Consider the following 18,544-nt stretch of genomic DNA (forward strand, 5'->3'; position numbering starts at 1 on the left):
CCATCCCAAAAACTCGAGTTGGCTCCATTTATATCTTCGGTTCAAATCCAGGTTTCACAACCGACTGGAATTAAATCGGGATCTCAAGTGTAGCGAGTTGATGATATCATCCATGTCACCAATGACGAGCCCAGAGACCCACAGACTCACGGAGACCCACAGACTCACACAGACTGAGATCTGTGTAAACCAGGTTCTCCATGCTCGGGTCTCAGCTGATGGTCTCAGCCTCATCACCAATGACCGCACACAAGACAATGATACGTTTTCAAACTTTGATGATGAAAAATCTTCCAGCTGGCTGCCACGCGCCGTCCACCTCTACAGGGCCCTCCGCCACCGAGTGTGGGAAAGAGGCAATTGAAGGGACCTCAGAAGTAGTTATTTGACTTCATCTGTCACGGCCACACAAGGCCGTGGCACCGCTTCCTGCACGACGTCCGCATGGACATTTCTTCGCCATCTTGACGACAAAACCCCGAAAGCACACCCACTGTGCGATTGCGTTTTTGTGATCCATTTGTGTCTGATCGTGAACTCTGTTTTTAAGGCAGTTATATAAAAGCAAACCGTGGCGGTGGTGAGACCCTAAGGCTCGTATTGTGAGTCAGGACTCGGCTCAGGCTTGGCTCTGGTTCAAAGGAGCCGGCTCAAAGCCACGTGGTCCCAGTCGGAGCCGTGGCTCCGACTGGGACCACGTGACATCACCACGCGTCTCGTGAACACGTCACGCGGTGGGTGGCGCAGTGGGTCTCTGATCCATGTCTTCAGCTCGCAGCTCGTCTCGGCACCAATCTCACGAATCCCTACGGCGGCCTTTGATCATCGCCCTCCCGGTAGTGCAATGCGCCACCCAGACCCAGAGTCCTAAACCACTCCCGTGGTAGCTCAGGGAGCCACCACGATGCAGAGTTATCTTTCCCTCTCCGCCCCCTCCCCCTGTAGGTCCCCCCACCCCACACAGCCCCGTACCCCGAGCTGTTCACCTGGGAGCGCTGGCAACCACCCAGATCCACGAGTGCCCTCCAGCGGGTAGCTCGGGGAACCACTCACCGCGCTCTCTGCCAGCGGCTGGTCATTCAGACCCCGGACATTTAAATTGGTATTTTTGGTTTAATATCCACCGGAGAAAACAGGTGACGTGTTATTATTGTTAACGTGGGGCCCTACAAAAAACCCTGACATTTTGGGAATGCACCCCTCCTACCGCACGGCCTCCTCTTCCCCCCCCCAACAGCCTCCCAGCTCGCTAGCCCTCCCCGGGGGCGCCGTCGCGGCAGCCCAGCGAGCAGTAGAGCCGCGTGCCGGCCGGGATGAAGCGCCGCTGCACCAGGGCGCAGCTGCAACCCGAGCAGCGGAAGCAGGAGGGGCGCGCGTGCCACTGACGGGGGCCGTGCGCCACGCGCTCCTCCTCCGCGTCGATGACGCCGCCGCAGCCCTCGCAGCTCTGCCGGGGGGGGGGGGGGTCGCGAGGTCACGCGGGGTCAGTCTTCCCCATGCCAAGGGCACGTTCATGAAGTGAACGGTCATGGGCTCAGTGGGTTGTGCAGTTGTTATTAGTATTATTCTGCTTGTTTAGGCAGGACAGCCTCACTGAGTCTCAAGACTCCCTTTCAGAAGGGTCCTGCCAAGTTTTCGCAGTCGGGGAGGCGATGTTGCTACTGCTGCTGTGTGTGCTCCCAAATGAGTCATTTGGGTGATTATTCAGCATTGGGATGTCTGCCCAATACCAGTCCCACTGTGTGTGGGCTGTGGGAGGAAACAGCACCCAGGAAGAAACCCATGCGGGACAGGAGGACAACATATAAGCTCCACACACTCGCTCGGACAAACACCCACACACTCACAAGGCAAAGAGAAAGGTCCCCCGTATAGCCTTAACAGACTGTTGGGGCAAGTGCTGTTAGCGAGCACCTGTGAAGGCCAGCGCGGTACACGAGGGGTGTGCGTCGCCAACACCACGCCCGGCTGCCTTTGTCTCCCCAGTGGGATTCGGGTGGCAGGGTTCCTAGCGCAGAGCGCTAATCGCTACACTACCGCTCCCCCAACTCCACACACAAAGACGTCCCGAGTCGGGAATTGAACCGAGGTCCACTTCCTGCTGCGAGGGAGATTCTGAGATTGTGAGCGAAGCGCGGGGTGGCCGTGAGGGTGCGGCACTCGCCTTGGCGTAGGAGCTGCGGTAGCACTGCAGGCAGACGGGCTGCTCCGTCTCGGCCACGTAGGTCTGCCCCGCCAGCTGCACCCCGCACTCCAGGCAGCAGAAGTGGTCCAGGTGCCAGCAGCGTCCCTCGGCGCGCGTGTACTCGCAGCTCACGATCGCCTGCGCGGGCGCCGTGCACAGCGGCAGCGACGGCCGGGAACGAACGCAGCGTCGCGATCAAATCCTCACCGCTATGCCTCACCAGCACGCCAGCACCACCTCTACACCTCACCACCACCATCACCACCTCTACACCTCACCACCACCATCGCCACCTCTACGCCTCACCACCACCATCACCACCTCTATACCTCACCACCACCATCACCACCTCTACACCTCACCACCACCATCACCACCTCTACACCTCACCACCACCATCACCACCTCTACACCTCACCACCACCATCGCCACCTCTACGCCTCACCACCACCATCACCACCTCTATACCTCACCACCACCATCACCACCTCTACACCTCACCACCACCATCACCACCTCTACACCTCACCACCACCATCGCCACCTCTACGCCTCACCACCACCATCACCACCTCTATACCTCACCACCACCATCACCACCTCTATACCTCACCACCACCAGCACCACCTCTACGCCTCACCACCACCATCACCACCTCTATACCTCACCACCACCATCACCACCTCTACACCTCACCACCACCATCGCCACCTCTACGCCTCACCACCACCATCACCTCCTCTATGCCTCACCAGCCAGTCAGCATCACCGCTACACATCACCAGCTAGCTAACTAGCTTTGAGTATTAGCTCCAACCGACCAACCGGCCTTATCCAACTGACTAGTCGGCCACTAGGACAAGCCCTCTCACTGACCCTACCCCTCGCCATATTAGCAGCCACTCGTACCAGCCCCAATAAAACGATACAAACGAGAAAATGAACCGAACCCAACAATGCAAACGAGACCACGCAGACGAGAGGGACGGGACAAACGCGGCACCTCGTTGCACCGCGCGCACACGGGCGGTGCCTCCGCGCCCGTCCCCTGCCCCTCTCCGGCACGGTGGATGTCCTGGGCCCCGGTCTGGTAATGCAGGTGGCAGAAGAGCGCGCCGTTGTCCCAGTAGTAGAGGAGGCTGGCGAGCGGCTCGCGGCACGTGGAGCACACGAAGCAGCGGACGTGCCACATGCGGGGCGCGTCCTCCCCGCCGGCACTCACGGCACGCTCGCCCTCCTCCAGCGTGCCCCCGCACCCCCAGCACACCTGGGACGGACACACGTCGTCGTCATCGTCATCATCGTCTTCATCATCATCGTCACCATCATCATCAACATCGTCATTATCGTTATCATCTTCGCCATCATCGTCATCTTCGTCATTGCCATCGTCGTGAGCCATGGTCTATCCACTTCTGGATGAAAGCATCTCAAATATGTGGTCATTACTCAAGGTGCTACGACGTGAATGGTGAAGCCAGCCCCCACCTGTGTCTCTCCACTTCTGGTGTTTAACACACACAGCACCAGGTAGTACTCATTTAAGGCTGAGTAGACCTAGGGCAGGTCCAGGACCGATTCAGAGAATTGCTCCTGATGTTGGCTGTGGGGTGGGACTCGAGCTTGGGTCGCTACACACACACATATACAGTGAACCCATACCCCGTACAGTACGAACACACACACACACACATATATGGCTAAATGGCACCTAATTGCTGCCAAATCTTGTTGCGACTATTCCCGAAAATCAACCATTACTGTTGAACTGGCCGTGGACAGCCACGGGTTGAGTCAAAGCGCCACTGCCGCTGAGGCCGCATCGAGACTCACGTAGAGAGTCAGCCCCTCGGCAGCGCTCGCATCTCCGCTCTCCGCGCTTCCCAAGGACCTGGCCTCCGCGTGCGTCTCGGGCGAGGGGGTCCGCGCCCCTGGGGGTCTCCTTGGGGGTTTCCCCAAGGGCCCCCCGTTGGCCCCCACGGGGGCCCAGTGCGGGACGCAGTCGGCCATGCTGAGCGTCGCCTCGTCTCGGGGCCCGCGGTCGTTCACGTGCGGATCTCCCCCCGGCGCCTCGGCCACCTGCGACAGAACGTCGAGCGTCACCAAGCCTGTCGGCTCTCTCCAGGGTGCCGCCCCAGCTCTGTGCGTAACGGACATCAGCCACAGTGACGCAGCGCGGCGCAAGGGAGCGCAGTGCCTACACTGGCGCTCCACAGCTACCTGGACCCTGGGTTAGATTTCTAACTGAGGTGCCTTTCTGTGTGGAGTTTATACGCTATCCCCCTGTTCTGCTCGGGTTTCCTCCGGATTCTCCGGTTTCTTCTCATAGCTAAACCCATACGCCGCAGTGGAACTGCTATTGGCCAAACCCATATCCAAATGCTGAAAATGTACCGACAAATCACTCAATTGGGATCACCCACAGCAGCAACATCGCCCCCGACTGCGTCGAACTTGGCATGACCTCCTGAAAAAGAGGCTTGAGACTCAGCCAAGCTATCGTGGGGTAACAAGCGTCGTGATGATAATAATAATCAAAATATCCAAAATGCAGTACTAGTATATGTTGGGCTGGGCAGTGGGCCGTGAGTGGACAGGGCCTCCCTGCTGCTCAACACATCACCGTGAGACCTCCCGGCTCTCGTCAGGTGCTGTACTCTGGCGAGCCCTGGGCGGTGTCGCTTCCTAACAAAGCGACCGGCCAAGATCCATCCACTGCCAGATGGTGTGAGAGATCCATAATCGAGATTGTTGGGTTCGATCGCGTAAATATAAATGGGTCCTTAAACCCGCCACCACTCGACAGCCAATTAGTTGGTTTGTCACGTAAACAAAACATGTCAGTTACTAGTTTAGCACACCCGGTGTGTTGGAGAGTAAAACCTACAACTTGTAATGTTGTGGGGCACGAATTGACATGTCTTGTTCACGTGACAAACATTCCTAGCCGGCGGTGTCGGGTGGTGGCGGGTTTAAGGACGCGTTATCTATTTACGCGATCTAACCCAAAACCCTCTACCATAGATCAAAATTGGTCGCGAAACTGTCGTGAGAGATGAGAGGCAATGTAACGCACGTAAACACTGCCGCATCATCATCATCTTCATCATCAGTGCGATATATCCACTGCTGGATGAAGGTGGCCGGGAAGGCACGCGCGGGCTTCGCGCGAGGGCGTCGCTCTCAGATCCTATCGGGCCGGAAGCTCCACCCCGACCACCACCGAGGAGTCGCTCAGCCGCCGCCGCGCGCAGCTGCAGCTTCCACGGTGGCCGCCACGCCGTGCGTGGTGTGCGTTGTGTGTGCGTGGTGTGCGCGCCGTGCGTGGTGTGTGCGCGCCGTGCGTGGTGTGCGTGGTGTGGTGTGTGTGGTGTGTGTGGTGTGTGTGTGGTGTGCGTGGTGTGCGTGGTGTGTGTGGTGTGCGTGGTGCGCGTGGTGTGTGCGTGGGGTGCGTGGTGTGCGTGGTGTGTGTGGTGTGCGTGGTGTGCGTGGTGTGTGTGGTGTGTGTGTGGTGTGCGTGGTGTGCGTGGTGTGTGTGTGGTGTGCGTGGTGTGCGTGGTGTGCGTGGTGTGTGTGGTGTATGTGGTGTGCGTGGTGTGCGTGTGGTGTGCGTGGTGTGCGTGGTGTGTGCGTGGTGTGCGTGGTGTGTGTGTGTGTGTGTGTGCGTGGTGTGCGTGGTGTGGGTGTGGGTGTGTGTGGGTGTTGGTGTGGTGTGTGTGGTGTGAGTGGTGTGCAGTGGTGTGTGTGTGGGTGGTGCGTGGGGTGGTGTGGTGGGTGTGGTGTGATGTGGTGTGTGTGGTGTGCGTGGTGTGTGTGGTGTGAGTGGTGTGTGTGGTGTGCGTGGTGTGGTGCGTGGTGTGGTGTGGGGTGTGTGTGTGGTGTGAGTGGTGTGTGTGTGGTGTGCGTGGTTGGCGTGGTGTGTGTGGGTGTGTGGTGTGGTGGTGTGGTGGTGTGTGTGTGGTGTGAGTGTGGTGTGCGTGGTGTGGTGGGTGGTGGTGAGTGGTGTGAGTGGTGTGCGTGGTGTGCGTGGTGTGCGTGGTGGTGTGGTGGTGTGCGTGGTGTGCGTGGTGTGGTGTGTGGTGGTGTGGTGTGCGTGGTGTGCGTTGGTGTGTGGTGGTGTGTGGTGTGCGTGGTGTGCGTGGTGTGTGTGTGGTGTGTGGTGTGCGTGGTTGGTGCGTGGTGTGTGTGTGGTGTGAGTGGTGTGCGTGGTGTGTGCGTGGTGTGCGTGGTGTGCGTGTGTGCTGTGTGGTGGTGTGCGTGGTGTGCGTGGTGTGCGTGGTGGTGTGCGTGGTGTGCGTGGTGTGCGTGGTGTGTGTGTGGTGTGCGTGGTGTGCGTGGTGTGCGTGGTGTGTGTGTGGTGTGCGTGGTGTGTGTGGTGTGCGTGGTGTGCGTGGTGTGTGTGGTGTGTGTGTGGTGTGCGTGGTGTGCGTGGTGTGTGTGTGGTGTGCGTGGTGTGCGTGGTGTGCGTGGTGTGTGTGGTGTATGTGGTGTGCGCGCGCCACCACCAGTGCGCCTCGCCCACACCGACACCCTCTACGCGTGGCGGTCGTGATGATGCTGGTGATGGTGATGATGATGATGCTGGTGATGGTGATGCTGGTGATGGTGATGATGATGATGCTGGTGATGGTGATGCTGGTGATGGTGATGCTGGTGATGGTGATACTGGTGATGATTGATGCTGATGATGATACTGGTGATGATTGATGCTGATGATGATACTGGTGATGATGATGATGGTGATGATGATGCTGGTGATGCTGGTGATGGTGATGATTGATGCTGGTGATGGTGATACTGGTGATGATGATGCTGGTGATGGTGATACTGGTAATGATGATGCTGGTGATGCTGGTAATGGTAATGCTGGTGATGGTGATGCTGGTGATGGTGATGCTGGTGATGGTGATGCTGGTGCTGGTGATGATGATGCTGGTGATGATGATGGTGATGATGATGCTGGTGATGATGCTGGTGATGATGCTCACACGGCGGCCCGGGCTGTGTGATCGTGAGCGGGCACAGCTCCAGAGAACGTTCTTCGCGAACCGGTGCCTGTGTTTGCTTTCAGATCTCTATTTGCTGAATTGCTTCCCGTTATGTTTTGTTGTCGCTTTGGTTGTTCTGGTGACCCACGTCGATCTTCAACAGTCGCTGAGCACGGGGGCCCAGACTCCCAACACGTCAAGCGGCCAGCAAGAAACGGCACCGTGACAGTCGCAATCGATAGTCGTTGACACGTTTCTTAAAACGAGCGAGGTTATTATTGTAAGAGCTTGGGGGAAAGAGACGCTGATCACTGGAGAGGGAATTCCAAAGTGGAGCAGAGCTAGGAAGGAAGCAGAGAGAGAAGTGTTGTGCCCTGCAGTGTGGTGAGTGGGTGTGTAGTGACACGCTATGTGGTGGTGTCATCGTCATTGTAGCCTTTCTCATCTTCGTTATTGCGCTTGTGAATCCAGGAAAGCCTCACTGAGTCTCAAGACCCTCTTTCAGAAGGGTCCTGCCAACGTCTTTGCAGTAGCGGAGGCGATATTGCAGCTGTGATCCCAAGTGAGTAATTCGCAGGTAATGTTTCAGTATTGGGATGTTGGGCTCATACCAATGATTATGATTTAGCTTATGGGAGTAAACCGGTAAACCCAGAGGAACCCCGTGCCCGAACAGGGCGAGAGAACTCCCAAACTGCGCGCAGCATGGGGCGCCCGAGGCGTGAATCGAGTCCTCGTGCTCCTCGCCGCGAGTGCGACCACTGCCACCCCGCGGCAGCTCCCCACGCCTGCTCCGTGCAGCGGTCATTGTTGTTGGGGAGGGAGGCGAAAGCCATCGGTCAGGCTGCTGCTGCTGTCCCTCTGCTTGCGCCTTGTATGGGCACGCCGCCGCGCCTCCCTGCGAGTGAACGAGGAGGCGGCACGCCTGGGATCACAGCGGTACGGAGGGCACCGCGGTGGTGGTTGGTGGTGGTGGTGGTGGTTGGTGGTGGTTAGAGGTGGTGGTTGGTGGTGGTTGGTGGTGGTGGTGGTTGGTGGTGGTGGTTGGTGGTGGTGGTTGGTGGTGGTGGTGCGTGTCCATCATTGACAATATCTCAAGCGAGGTGACGGAATCGCTCCCGGAAGGACGCACCCCAAAAACTTGCGCCCGAAAATGATCACACACATACTGTGGCTGCTGATGCGATTACGATGATGCTGCTGATAATGCTGCAGTTTCTGCTGCTGCTACTCATGGCGATTGACGATGCTGCTGCTGCTGCGCTGCTGCTGCTGCTTCGACTGCTAATGATGCTGCTTGTTCTGCAACTGATCATAGTCGATACTGGTGATGATGCTGCGGGCCAAATCACACCCCGTGGGGCCCTCCGACGCCTTAAAACTAAATAGGCAGTTATCACATCTGACACTGTGACGGCGAAGTGTGCCCCTCCCAAAGCGCGGGGCCCGGGGCGGTCGCCTCGATTCGTAGTACCCGAGCGACTGCTCTGCTGCTAATGATGCTGCTGCTGATGATGCTGCTGATGATGATGATGCTGCTGATGATGATGATTATGCGACTGCTGCTTCTGCCGACGACCCTGCTCATGCTGCGGCGAGCAGCGATGGAAGCGAGGAGAGCTGTGAGTCACCCCTGTTTCTGGCAAAGTGCTAAAATGCCAAAGACAAACAATCCCCCTATAGCCTTTAAAGGCTATTGGGACAAGTGCTGTGAGCGAGTAGCACCTATGAATGCCGACACGGCTCACGAGGGGGTGGGTAGTCAGCACTACAGAAACACTGGTACACTCACACACACACAACCACACACCCACACACACACACACCCATTACCCCTTTACTCACCCCCGGCCCTGCCACCACAACCAACTGCTGGCGACTCGAGATAACCGCATGATGGGGCTGCGTGTAATCTCGAGCGTTATGATTATGTACACATCATAGCGAGACGATATGAATATGTCGATGTGACGAGTATCTGAACCGGTCCTGCGCACCCCCTAGATCGACTCAGCCTCAAATGTGTACCTGGTGCGGTGTGTAAACATCGCCACTGGGGAGACAAAGGCGGTCGGGCGTGGCGGTGCTGGCCACCCACCCCTAATGTTTCGTGCCGGCCTTCAGAAGTGCTCGTCAACAGCACTTGCCCCAACACTCTGTTAATGTTATATGGGGGATGTTTGTCTTTGTGTATAAATGTATATGTTACGTGAGTGTATACGTGTATGTGAGTGTATACGTGTATGTGAGTGTATACGTGTGAGTGTGTAAGCCTGCGTGAGTGTGTTTGGGTAATGGGGAGCGGTGGTGCAGTGGTTTTCCCAGAGCACTACGAACCCAGCGACCCGAGTTTGATCTCCGATCACGGCTAACGTCAGTGGCGAGTGACACCTGAACGGGGCATGTGTCCACTCTGCTTCACTGGCCCTCACTGCCCTGCGCGGTGAGGTTTGGTCAAACAAGCCCCGATGACTGGCATGGTTGTTTGGCCTTCATTCAGCAGTGGAAATCAGTTTGACGTTCTAACCACGCGAGCGCGTTACTCGTGGCACGCGTCCGCGAGGTCACCACCGGGGAGATGGAGCGACCCCAAACATTGCGCGTGCACCGAGCAGGTGCCGCGTGGGCCGTTGCGTCGCAGGATCGTGCGGGTGGCGGCGGCACGAGGGGAGAAGGCCGTCTTCATCCAGCAGTGGATTGGCCGTGCCTGATACCGACGACGACGGCGATTTATAACCGCGAGCCTCGAGGCGGAGCGCCGCCCCGCGGCACTGCCGGGCGGCACCGCCGGGCCGCGAGGAGCTCCCCGGGCAGGGCGCTGAGTGGCCCCTGCCGTGGGATTCGGCGGCATCATCGCCCAGAGACGCGAGGGCGCACACGGGATGCGCCCTCGCGTCTCTGTGCCAAATCTTCTCTCCTGTCCTGCCCGCCCCCACCATCACAATCACCCACCACATTCAGCCCCCCCCCCCACACACACACTTTACTTTCCTTACCCCCTCTCCTTCCTGGGCCCCCCTAACAGCCCTGCCCCGAGCGCCGAGTTCGCTACTCCGCTCCCCGATAAGGCAGTAGGAGAGAGTAACAGGAAATTCCTGGGTAATGAGTCAAGTTTTGAGAATTCCGCCGCCGGATTCTGAGAGAGAGAGAAGTCGAACCGTCGATGGGCGCTCTGCGAGCGGCGCACGCGAAGATCCTGGCAGGAGGAGCGGGGGGGGGGGGGCACGCGGCCCCCACCCCGCCCTGGGCTCACCGGGAGCCGGGTTCGGCCTGTGGGTTGGGTGCCAACCGTCACAAAGACTCGCGCGGAGACCCGTAGACGGGCCTCTGGATGAGTCGATATGTCTGTCTGTGCGTCTTTGTTGTCTGAGTTGAATATTCTCCTCTTCAAATTTGCCTTCACCACTCGCCTAGGTCTGGCCGTTCAGCCTGCAGGCTCTGTCCATTTCCTGCTTTCCATACACGGGTGCATTGGGATCTAGGAATTAAAGGCGCCGTAAAACATGTGAATTATTATGTGTCGCTTTGTGAGTATGTGTCTCTCTGTTCGAGTCTATCCATCTCTCTGTTCGAGTCTATGTGTCTCTCTGTGAGTCTATTTACATCACGATGAATCTACTTGTCTCTATGAGAATATATGTGTCTCTGTGTATGTATCTCTCTGCTGTTATTCCACAGAGCAAACTAGGACACGTCTCTCTGTCAGCCCAGGTCTATGATCATAATCGCGCAGTGTCCCTGCGATAGAGTTGAGCACAGCGGGACTGGCACGAAACGTCTGGACAAATCGATGCCCACCGCCTCCCGAACGCAGCCGATTCCTCGACTGGGTTGGTCGTCACGATCACTCGAGTGGACTGCTCTGTGATGGATCCCTCTGCACGCGAGTCGTGACCTCAGTCGTGCGAGAATGGGAATGGACTCTTTTGGGTGAATGGGAATTGTGCGCGAATTACAATGAGTGATGCTCCGCCACAAAGAACGAGGCGGAACAAGACAGATAGCACAGAGGCAATGGGACAGGCAGGAACGAGAAACAATTAAAACAACTAATTACCAACAAACACATCCATCGAGCCACGGAACGACCCACTTATTGAGGTATTATCTATAGTTACAAAGATACCCGTGAACTTTAAGTAAATACCATCTAACATAAATACGTGTAGGCTGACGGAATAACCAATACATTTATATAGGACCCACAGACTTATATAGATACCCACAAACTCACGTAGATGGCCATATACCTACATATATACACATGGACTTACATAGAGACCCGTACACTTTTGTATATACCAATCAACTTGCCTAGAGACACATCGACGTATGTAGAGACCGACCAACTCACACAGAGACCCACGCACTGACAATGCTCAGGGTGCTGGCGTGTGGCCGCTCGTGCGCTTTGTGTGTTGAGCCAAAGTGCGTTCCTCCACGCGCCGCCACACAGAGAGACAGAGAGAGATCACTCACTCTCCTTTAAAGGAGCTGACGGGGCAGCGCGGTGAGCGGCACTAACTCTACCACTACACTAACTCCGCACTAACTCCGCACTAACTCTACCACTGCACTACCACTGCACTAACTCTACCACTACACTAACTCTACCACTGCACTAACTCCGCACTAACTCTACCACTACACTAACTCTACCACTGCACTAACTCCGCACTAACTCCGCACTAACTCTACCACTACACTAACTCTACCACTGCACTAACTCCGCACTAACTCTGCACTAACTCTACCACTACACTAACTCTACCACTGCACTAACTCCGCACTAACTCTGCACTAACTCTACCACTGCACTAACTCCGCACTAACTCTACCACTACACTAACTCTACCACTGCACTAACTCTACCACTGCACTAACTCCGCACGAACTGTACCACTGCACTAACACTGCACTAACACTGTTACGAGTGAACGGTGTTTCTGACAAAGCCGTCACTGTGGAAGTGGCGCCTCTGAGCGCGTTACTCGAGATACGCGACTTGCATGGCATCTCATCTCAACACATTTTAAAGGGCGCCCTCAGTGGCAGCTGCCCCTGTGCAGCACGAGGTGACTCAGCACCTGGCGAACATTAGTCTGCTGTGTGTGGAATCCCAATCGAGTCATTTCCGCTTTTATTTTTTAGAATTTGGCAAATTTGTACAATGACGACGGTAGGCGATGGTCCACTCCTGCGAATGGCGTCACGGGATCTGTAAGGTCCTCTGTGAGGCAGATGGAGCACAGGAGTAGTAGTCAAAGTACTTCATGTTTCCTACACCACCACAGCAGTATTAACCGGGCCGGCCCGTCCGTTTCGAACTTCTGAGATAGCAAGCGGCGAACGCGCCACCCTCCGGGGGCTGCGGTGTCACCGCGCCCCACGCTCGCTGCTCACCTGGCGAGGCGAGGGCCTGACCAGTCCAGCCGCGTGCTGCACCGCCGCCCGCTGCTCCCTCTCCGCCACTCCTCGAATTCCGTTCTGCGCCGGTACCGGAGGAGGAGAAGAAGGAGCAGGGACGGGAGGAGGTGGAGGAGGTGGAGGAGGAACCCTGTCACCATCGCCGTTGACGTCGCGGAGTTTCATCGACTGCGGTGACGACGCTGGCAGTAGACGGTGACCCACGGCCCCGTCACACAGGGGGGGCGACCCCGACCTCTGGGCCCCCACGAGGCCCTCTGGGGTCGTGCTGCCCTCCTTCAAATCCCTCTGCTGGAGCTGCTGGAGCTGCTGCTGCTGCTGCTGGAGCTGCTGCTGCTGCTGCTGGAGCTGCTGCTGCTGCTGGAGCTGCTGCTGCTGCTGCTGCTGGAGCTGCTGCTGCTGCCCCGCCTGCTCCCGCTCCACGAGGTGCTGCTCCGGGCTGCATTTGCAGTTGACGCAAACTCTCCTGCGAGGGCACCACGAGACGAGAGGTGGCCGCCTTACTCAGTCGCCCTGCACCGCAGTGCGACACCCAGATAGTCCACCAGCACCCAGATAGACCACCAGCAACATCATCGCCATCAGTTTGAATTTATACGGCGCTCGCTTTTATGCCTCCACATCTCAAAGCACCTTGCATCGCATCTCATCTCTACAACATTAGAAAGGGCACCCCAGTGGCAGCTGTCCCTGTGTGGCACGAGGTGACGCACAGGGACGAGGTGACACACAGGGACGAGGTGACGCACAGGGACGAGGTGACACACAGTCTGCTCTTTGTGGAATCCCAATCGAGACCGTGACACCGGTGGCACGTGATGGCCAACTCTTGCGAACGACGCCACGGGGTTTGTGACGTTCACTCGCAGGCGGCGCCGAGTCGTTTGTGGATGGTAGAGGGCGACGGGATATATCCCACGCACGTGAAGGAACGCGAATTGTCAACTCAGAATGCTACACACAGCGCAATGTCTCTGGACGTGGCCCTGACGCCGTGGAGCACCTGCAACACAAACTGATTTCATCGCTCCATCTCCTCGCCAGGGCGTCCACTGGGACGCATTTCGTGCCCTGTGCCGCTGGGGGGTGAGCGTCCTGGGGCGCGTCACGGGACGATGGCCAGGAGGAGTCAGGGAGCCAAGGGGGTTGACGTCTAAGAGACACGTGCAGTTTAGTGCGTAGAACCAGCCTTAGCAGAGAGGGTATACGTCGACTAATAGCAGCACAGGCATCGCAATGTCACTTAAATCCCATTGTTAATTGCACTGCTTTGCTTAAAAGCAATGCTATGTTCAACACAACAAGACGGCTGTTTTGCAAAACTCATGATGACATTAAACCCATGATAATGTGATGTCACGTCTCACCACCGCATAATGTGCTATGCGTGTGGCGGTTGTGGTGAGCGTGGTGAGTGTAGCCATCTAAGTTCTTCGGCAAGCCACTGCCATCGCAGTGCGACATAAGAGTTGCTGAATCGCGGCTTCGGGTTTTGCGAGACTTCAAACTCCACTCCGGATTTACGGTCTCTCCAGTTGGGACGCGTGGTTATATGCGAGTCTAAGGGTCTCTCTGTGAATGCACCTGCATATCAAGACATCAACTTGCAATCATGATCACCTGAGCCTGTAAAGCCCGGGGCAGACTATACAGAATGCTGGGACTGCAATAGGATTGCCACCTGTGTGGCATCTGCAGCAAGACCGGTCCCGATGTCTGGTACGAGTCTTGCTGTGATAAACTTCATGGCAGGAGCCGGCACGGTTTGAATGGCAGACCCAGGCTGAGTGAGAATCGTGTCCGGGTTGCTCTGTGGAGAAGGAGGCCGCTGCCAGACCGGAGCCACCGCTAGATTTGTTGTCGCCGCTATCGCCCGGACTCGAATTTCCTGGCCAAGTTCCTTCTCTCGGAGTTGCGACTGACCACAGCGCGCGGTCCGGAGAGAGTGGGCGTCAAACGTGTATGTGTGCGATCATACAGTGCAACTAGCGTGTGTATGTGTGAATGTGTGCGGTTGTGTGTGGTACTGAGCCTCCCCTAGGTCTACCCAGCCTCAAATTAGTACCTGTTGCGATGTGTAAACTTTGCCAATAGGGAGACAAAGGCGGCGGGCCGTGATCCTGGCCATCTACCCCCTTGTGTGCCGTGCCGGCCTTCATAGGTGTCCGCTAACAACTCTGGCTCCAAAAGTTTGTTGAGGCTATGCGGGTGATCTTTGCTTTTGTGTGTGCGTGTGCACGTGTGTGTGCGTGTATGTGTGCACGTGCGCGTGTGTGTGTGTGCGTGTGTGTGTCTCCGATAACCCTATCGCTCTCATCCACACGCCGGCTCGGCTCCACTGAACCCGCGCGTCGGCGGAGACTCCGGCCCTGCGGTCGCAGTCACAGGATTTGTGGCGCGTTCCACCCGGATCCTCCTCCTTCTCGCGTTGTTGTTGTAGCTGATAATGATGATGCGCATATCTAGCTGATGAAGATGATGAGCACAGCTCGCTGATGATGAGCACATTTAGCTGATGTCGACGATGATGATGAGCATATCTCGCGGGCGTTATAAAACCGGGCCAGCTATCGCGACGGGGATTCCCCCCTGAGTGTGGAACGCAAGAGGCTTCCTCCTGGTGTCGCCGCCGCTGCGACAGACTGGTGGCACGTGACCGCGAGCAGCCACGGCCCAGAGAAAACCCCACACCTTGACGTGGTGTGCCGGGTGCGGGTTCCTCACCTCCAGTAATGGAGCTCCAGGCCGGGGCAGCGATCTTTGCACGCGGAACAGGGGGCCCCGGCCCCCCACTCGTGAGAGATGGTCACCTGGGGGGGGGGGGGGGGGGGTCGGATCGTGCAAGATTACAAAGTGTACCCAGGAATGTTGACAGCGACGCGCTTTCCCAGAGCGCACCCACGAGTGCTCGCGCCCTCGTTAGCGCAAGGGCCTCCACTCCAAGGTGGGAACCCCTCTAGAGGGTGATTGGCCTACTCTTCCACATTCACACGCTTGGTGCTTTGATGGATGACGAGGGCCTCCCACGCTGTGCGGGTTGTGGGGGTTGTTTGACCATACTTCACCACGCTGGTCAGCGTGGGCTGGCAAAGCAATTGTTGAATCTGTTATGAGGAAGGAACTGAATGGAACGCTGCGCAGATTGTTAATTATTCAGCCCGCGTCTAAGTTTCAACAAAATACGTTTTACTTTCACGTGTACGCCAACACGTGGTCCGTTTAAGCCACTCAACATCAACGACCAGGGCCACTCCACTGCTGGATGAAGGCCTCCCCTGAGCCGCCTCCATTCTGTGATATAATAATCCACCTACTATATATTGTATAATCCCCTTTTGCACGTGGATGGCGTTTGCTGAAATGCCTCAGCAGCTCATCACATCTAATCTCACACATTGAAGGGCACCCCCAGTAGCAGCTGTCCACGTGTGGCACAGTGTGACTGACGCAGCATTGGCGAGCAAGCGGGCACGAGTCTGCTTGTGGGGTCGATGGTCGCTCCTCTGTGTGATCCCAGTGAGTCATTTGCGGTGTCATTTGAAGAATTTGTCAAACTTTGCGTCGACCGTGAGGCCGTTACACAATGGGCTAACTTATTACAAATGCTACCATGAACGGGTTTTAAAATAAAAACTTTGAGTGTTGGTTGATTGTATTTGTTACACGGATGATGATCCCGTTTGGCCAGTTTGCCGGCGATGTTACACGGGAGATCCGTGGCGAGCGACAGAGCGGCACACAGACGAAGAGAGCGCGGGGTCCTTGAGGTTAGAACAAGAAACGGTCGCGGGGTTTAGCGGTCGTGAACGAAATTGGCACGAGTCAAATAACAGCGCAAATGCAACGCGAACAGGCGAGGTGCGGGTGAGATCTCCGTGTTCGTTTCACAGTGACATGAACTCGCTTCAATCGAACGCAGCGCAAACTTAATGTGGGAGCAAGAAGCGCCAGGAAAACAGACGGCGCTGGGCAGGGGTAGTAAGCTCCGTGTGTTGGTCTGATAGGGACATCAACACACGCAAAGGAATTGCGCCCTACATGTGACTTTGCATTGATGTCGCACCTCCGATGAGCACGGCTGGCTACATACGGTGCGAAAGAAGTTCAACATACATGCACATCACGTGCCCATTGTTTTTGTGTAGATTTCTATTTGCTGCATTGCCCTTCTTAAGTCTCCACGTTGCCGCGTTTGACAGCTGGCGACAACCCAGGGCCCTCTCGAGCTCTCGCCCGGCTCCTGGCGACTCGCACTGCCACGAAACGGCGCCTGTCCGTCCGCGTTCACCAAACTGCGCCATTCAAACGCGAAGCCGTCACACACCGCACGCAGCCGACAGTCCGTGGTCACGGTCAACTGGAGGGTGTCATCACGACCAGTGCCGCTGATGCCTTGTTCAGGGAAGTGAAGTTGGCTACAGGGCAGGAGACGTCATGGCTAGAAGGGATGGAAATGATGATGGCAGACGGACGAGACTGGTAATGGAATGGCAGCCAAATGAGGGAATACAAACGAGAGAACGATAACCAATACACACAAAGCTTGATGAATGTGTATGTTTAAAAATTATAATTTAATATCACTGGGAGTCGGGAGAAGGAGCATGTAGATCGGACAACAGCAGCAGCGCGAGATGGCAATCGCTTCATCCAGCAGTGGACAGCCCACGGTTCGGTTAACAATCGCATTGCAAACACACAATAGCTTCTCGCTCATGCATTTTGTATAATTCGCTTTGAATAATTTAAACTTCGCAGGCTCCCTAAGAGATTTCGGTTTATTTATCCGGCGTGCGATATCGGGGCTCAGCTGTCCCCTCGGGGCACGAGGTCCTGCTCCGTGATGCATCGTGGCAATTACCCACACACACAAAGACAAAGGTCCCCAGTGTAGCCCACACCAGCTGTTGGGGCAAGCGGTGTTAGCGAACACCTATTAAGGCCAAGAAAACAATACACTATCCTGTAAAATACACACCTTCACATGTACACAATCGCTTGCACCTAGCCTGGCTTGTGCCAGGCTAGGTGCACTTTGACAAACATGTACACATACAGCCCTACACACATTTATACACACATATAAATAAACGTCACACACACAAAGATGCCCCGTATAGCTTGAACATACTTTTGGGGCAAGTGCTATTAGCGAGCACCGACGAAGACCGGCACGTCGCACGAGAGGGTGGGTGGCCAGCAGCACGCCCGACCGCCTTTGTCTCCCAAGTGGCGACGTTTATACATCGCACTTAGTACTCATTTGAGGCTGAGTCGACCTAGCGGATGCCCAATACCGGTTCAGATCATCGTCACCGGTGTTGACCGTGAGCGGGAATCGAACTCTGGTCGCCGGGTTCATAGCGCAGTGCGCTAACCACTGCGCCACCGCTCCCCATACGCATGCATACGCACAGATATATCTCACCACACGCAGCTTCACACGCGCAAAAATGTTCATGTCTGACCTTCTTAAAGCGCTCGTCCAAATCCATAATGGAACACAAAACCCCGGTCGTGCGAGTCGCGATGTCCTCTATTTACTGCTCGCGCTCCCAGGTCTGCGTCAAATGCACGCCGCCGACTCCACTCGCGACGGGGGAAGCTGCCGCGGGTCACTCGGAGACCCCCCCCCGGTCCCGGAACGCGCGACGGCGGGGAGAGGGCTCGCCACTGAGCCGGAGATCCACTCTCAGCCACCCCCTCCCCTGCACCCCACAGCCTCAACCCAGCTCCCTCCACTCCAACACCACCACCCACCCACAACGCGACAACTACAACCACTCTCTACCCAATGCCACCACCACCACAACCACTCTGTACCCAATGCCACCACCACTACCACCCAAACAACCCTTACATCACCACCACAACCACTCTGTACCCAATGCCACCACCCAAACCACCCTTACACCACCACCACCACACACACTCTGATCTAC

General features: G+C 56.5%; 1 protein-coding gene across 1 annotated transcript; it reads right to left on the reverse strand.

Moving 5' to 3' along the window:
- Positions 1-940: 940 nt before the first annotated feature.
- Positions 941-18,254, reverse strand: LOC133349344 (testin-like). Its single transcript, XM_061562695.1, has 7 exons — positions 18,071-18,254; positions 15,327-15,412; positions 12,579-13,068; positions 4,021-4,266; positions 3,191-3,454; positions 2,165-2,323; positions 941-1,447 (listed from the first exon to the last, which is right to left on the reverse strand). Exons 1-7 carry the CDS (start codon positions 18,095-18,097, stop codon positions 1,250-1,252), a joined length of 1,470 nt encoding a protein of 489 aa, XP_061418679.1. The 5' UTR covers positions 18,098-18,254; the 3' UTR covers positions 941-1,249.
- Between the last annotated feature and the right edge of the window lie 290 nt (positions 18,255-18,544).

The sequence above is a fragment of the Lethenteron reissneri genome, chromosome 30, assembly GCF_015708825.2.
Source record: "Lethenteron reissneri isolate LAM-NWPU_2019-01 chromosome 30, ASM1570882v1, whole genome shotgun sequence".
Classification (NCBI taxonomy): domain Eukaryota; kingdom Metazoa; phylum Chordata; class Hyperoartia; order Petromyzontiformes; family Petromyzontidae; genus Lethenteron; species Lethenteron reissneri.

What these genes read in the sequence shown, in the direction of transcription:
- LOC133349344 (XM_061562695.1), bottom strand. Translation starts at nt 18,097, where the DNA reads ATGGATTTGGACGAGCGCTTTAAGAAG. An exon ending in TCAGGCCCTCGCCTCGCCAG is followed by an intron (nt 4,267 to 12,578) that starts GTGAGCAGCGAG and finishes GTTCTGTCGCAG; the next exon opens with GTGGCCGAGGCGCCGGGGGG. An exon ending in CCGAGGGGCTGACTCTCTAC is followed by an intron (nt 3,455 to 4,020) that starts GTGAGTCTCGAT and finishes TGTCCGTCCCAG; the next exon opens with GTGTGCTGGGGGTGCGGGGG.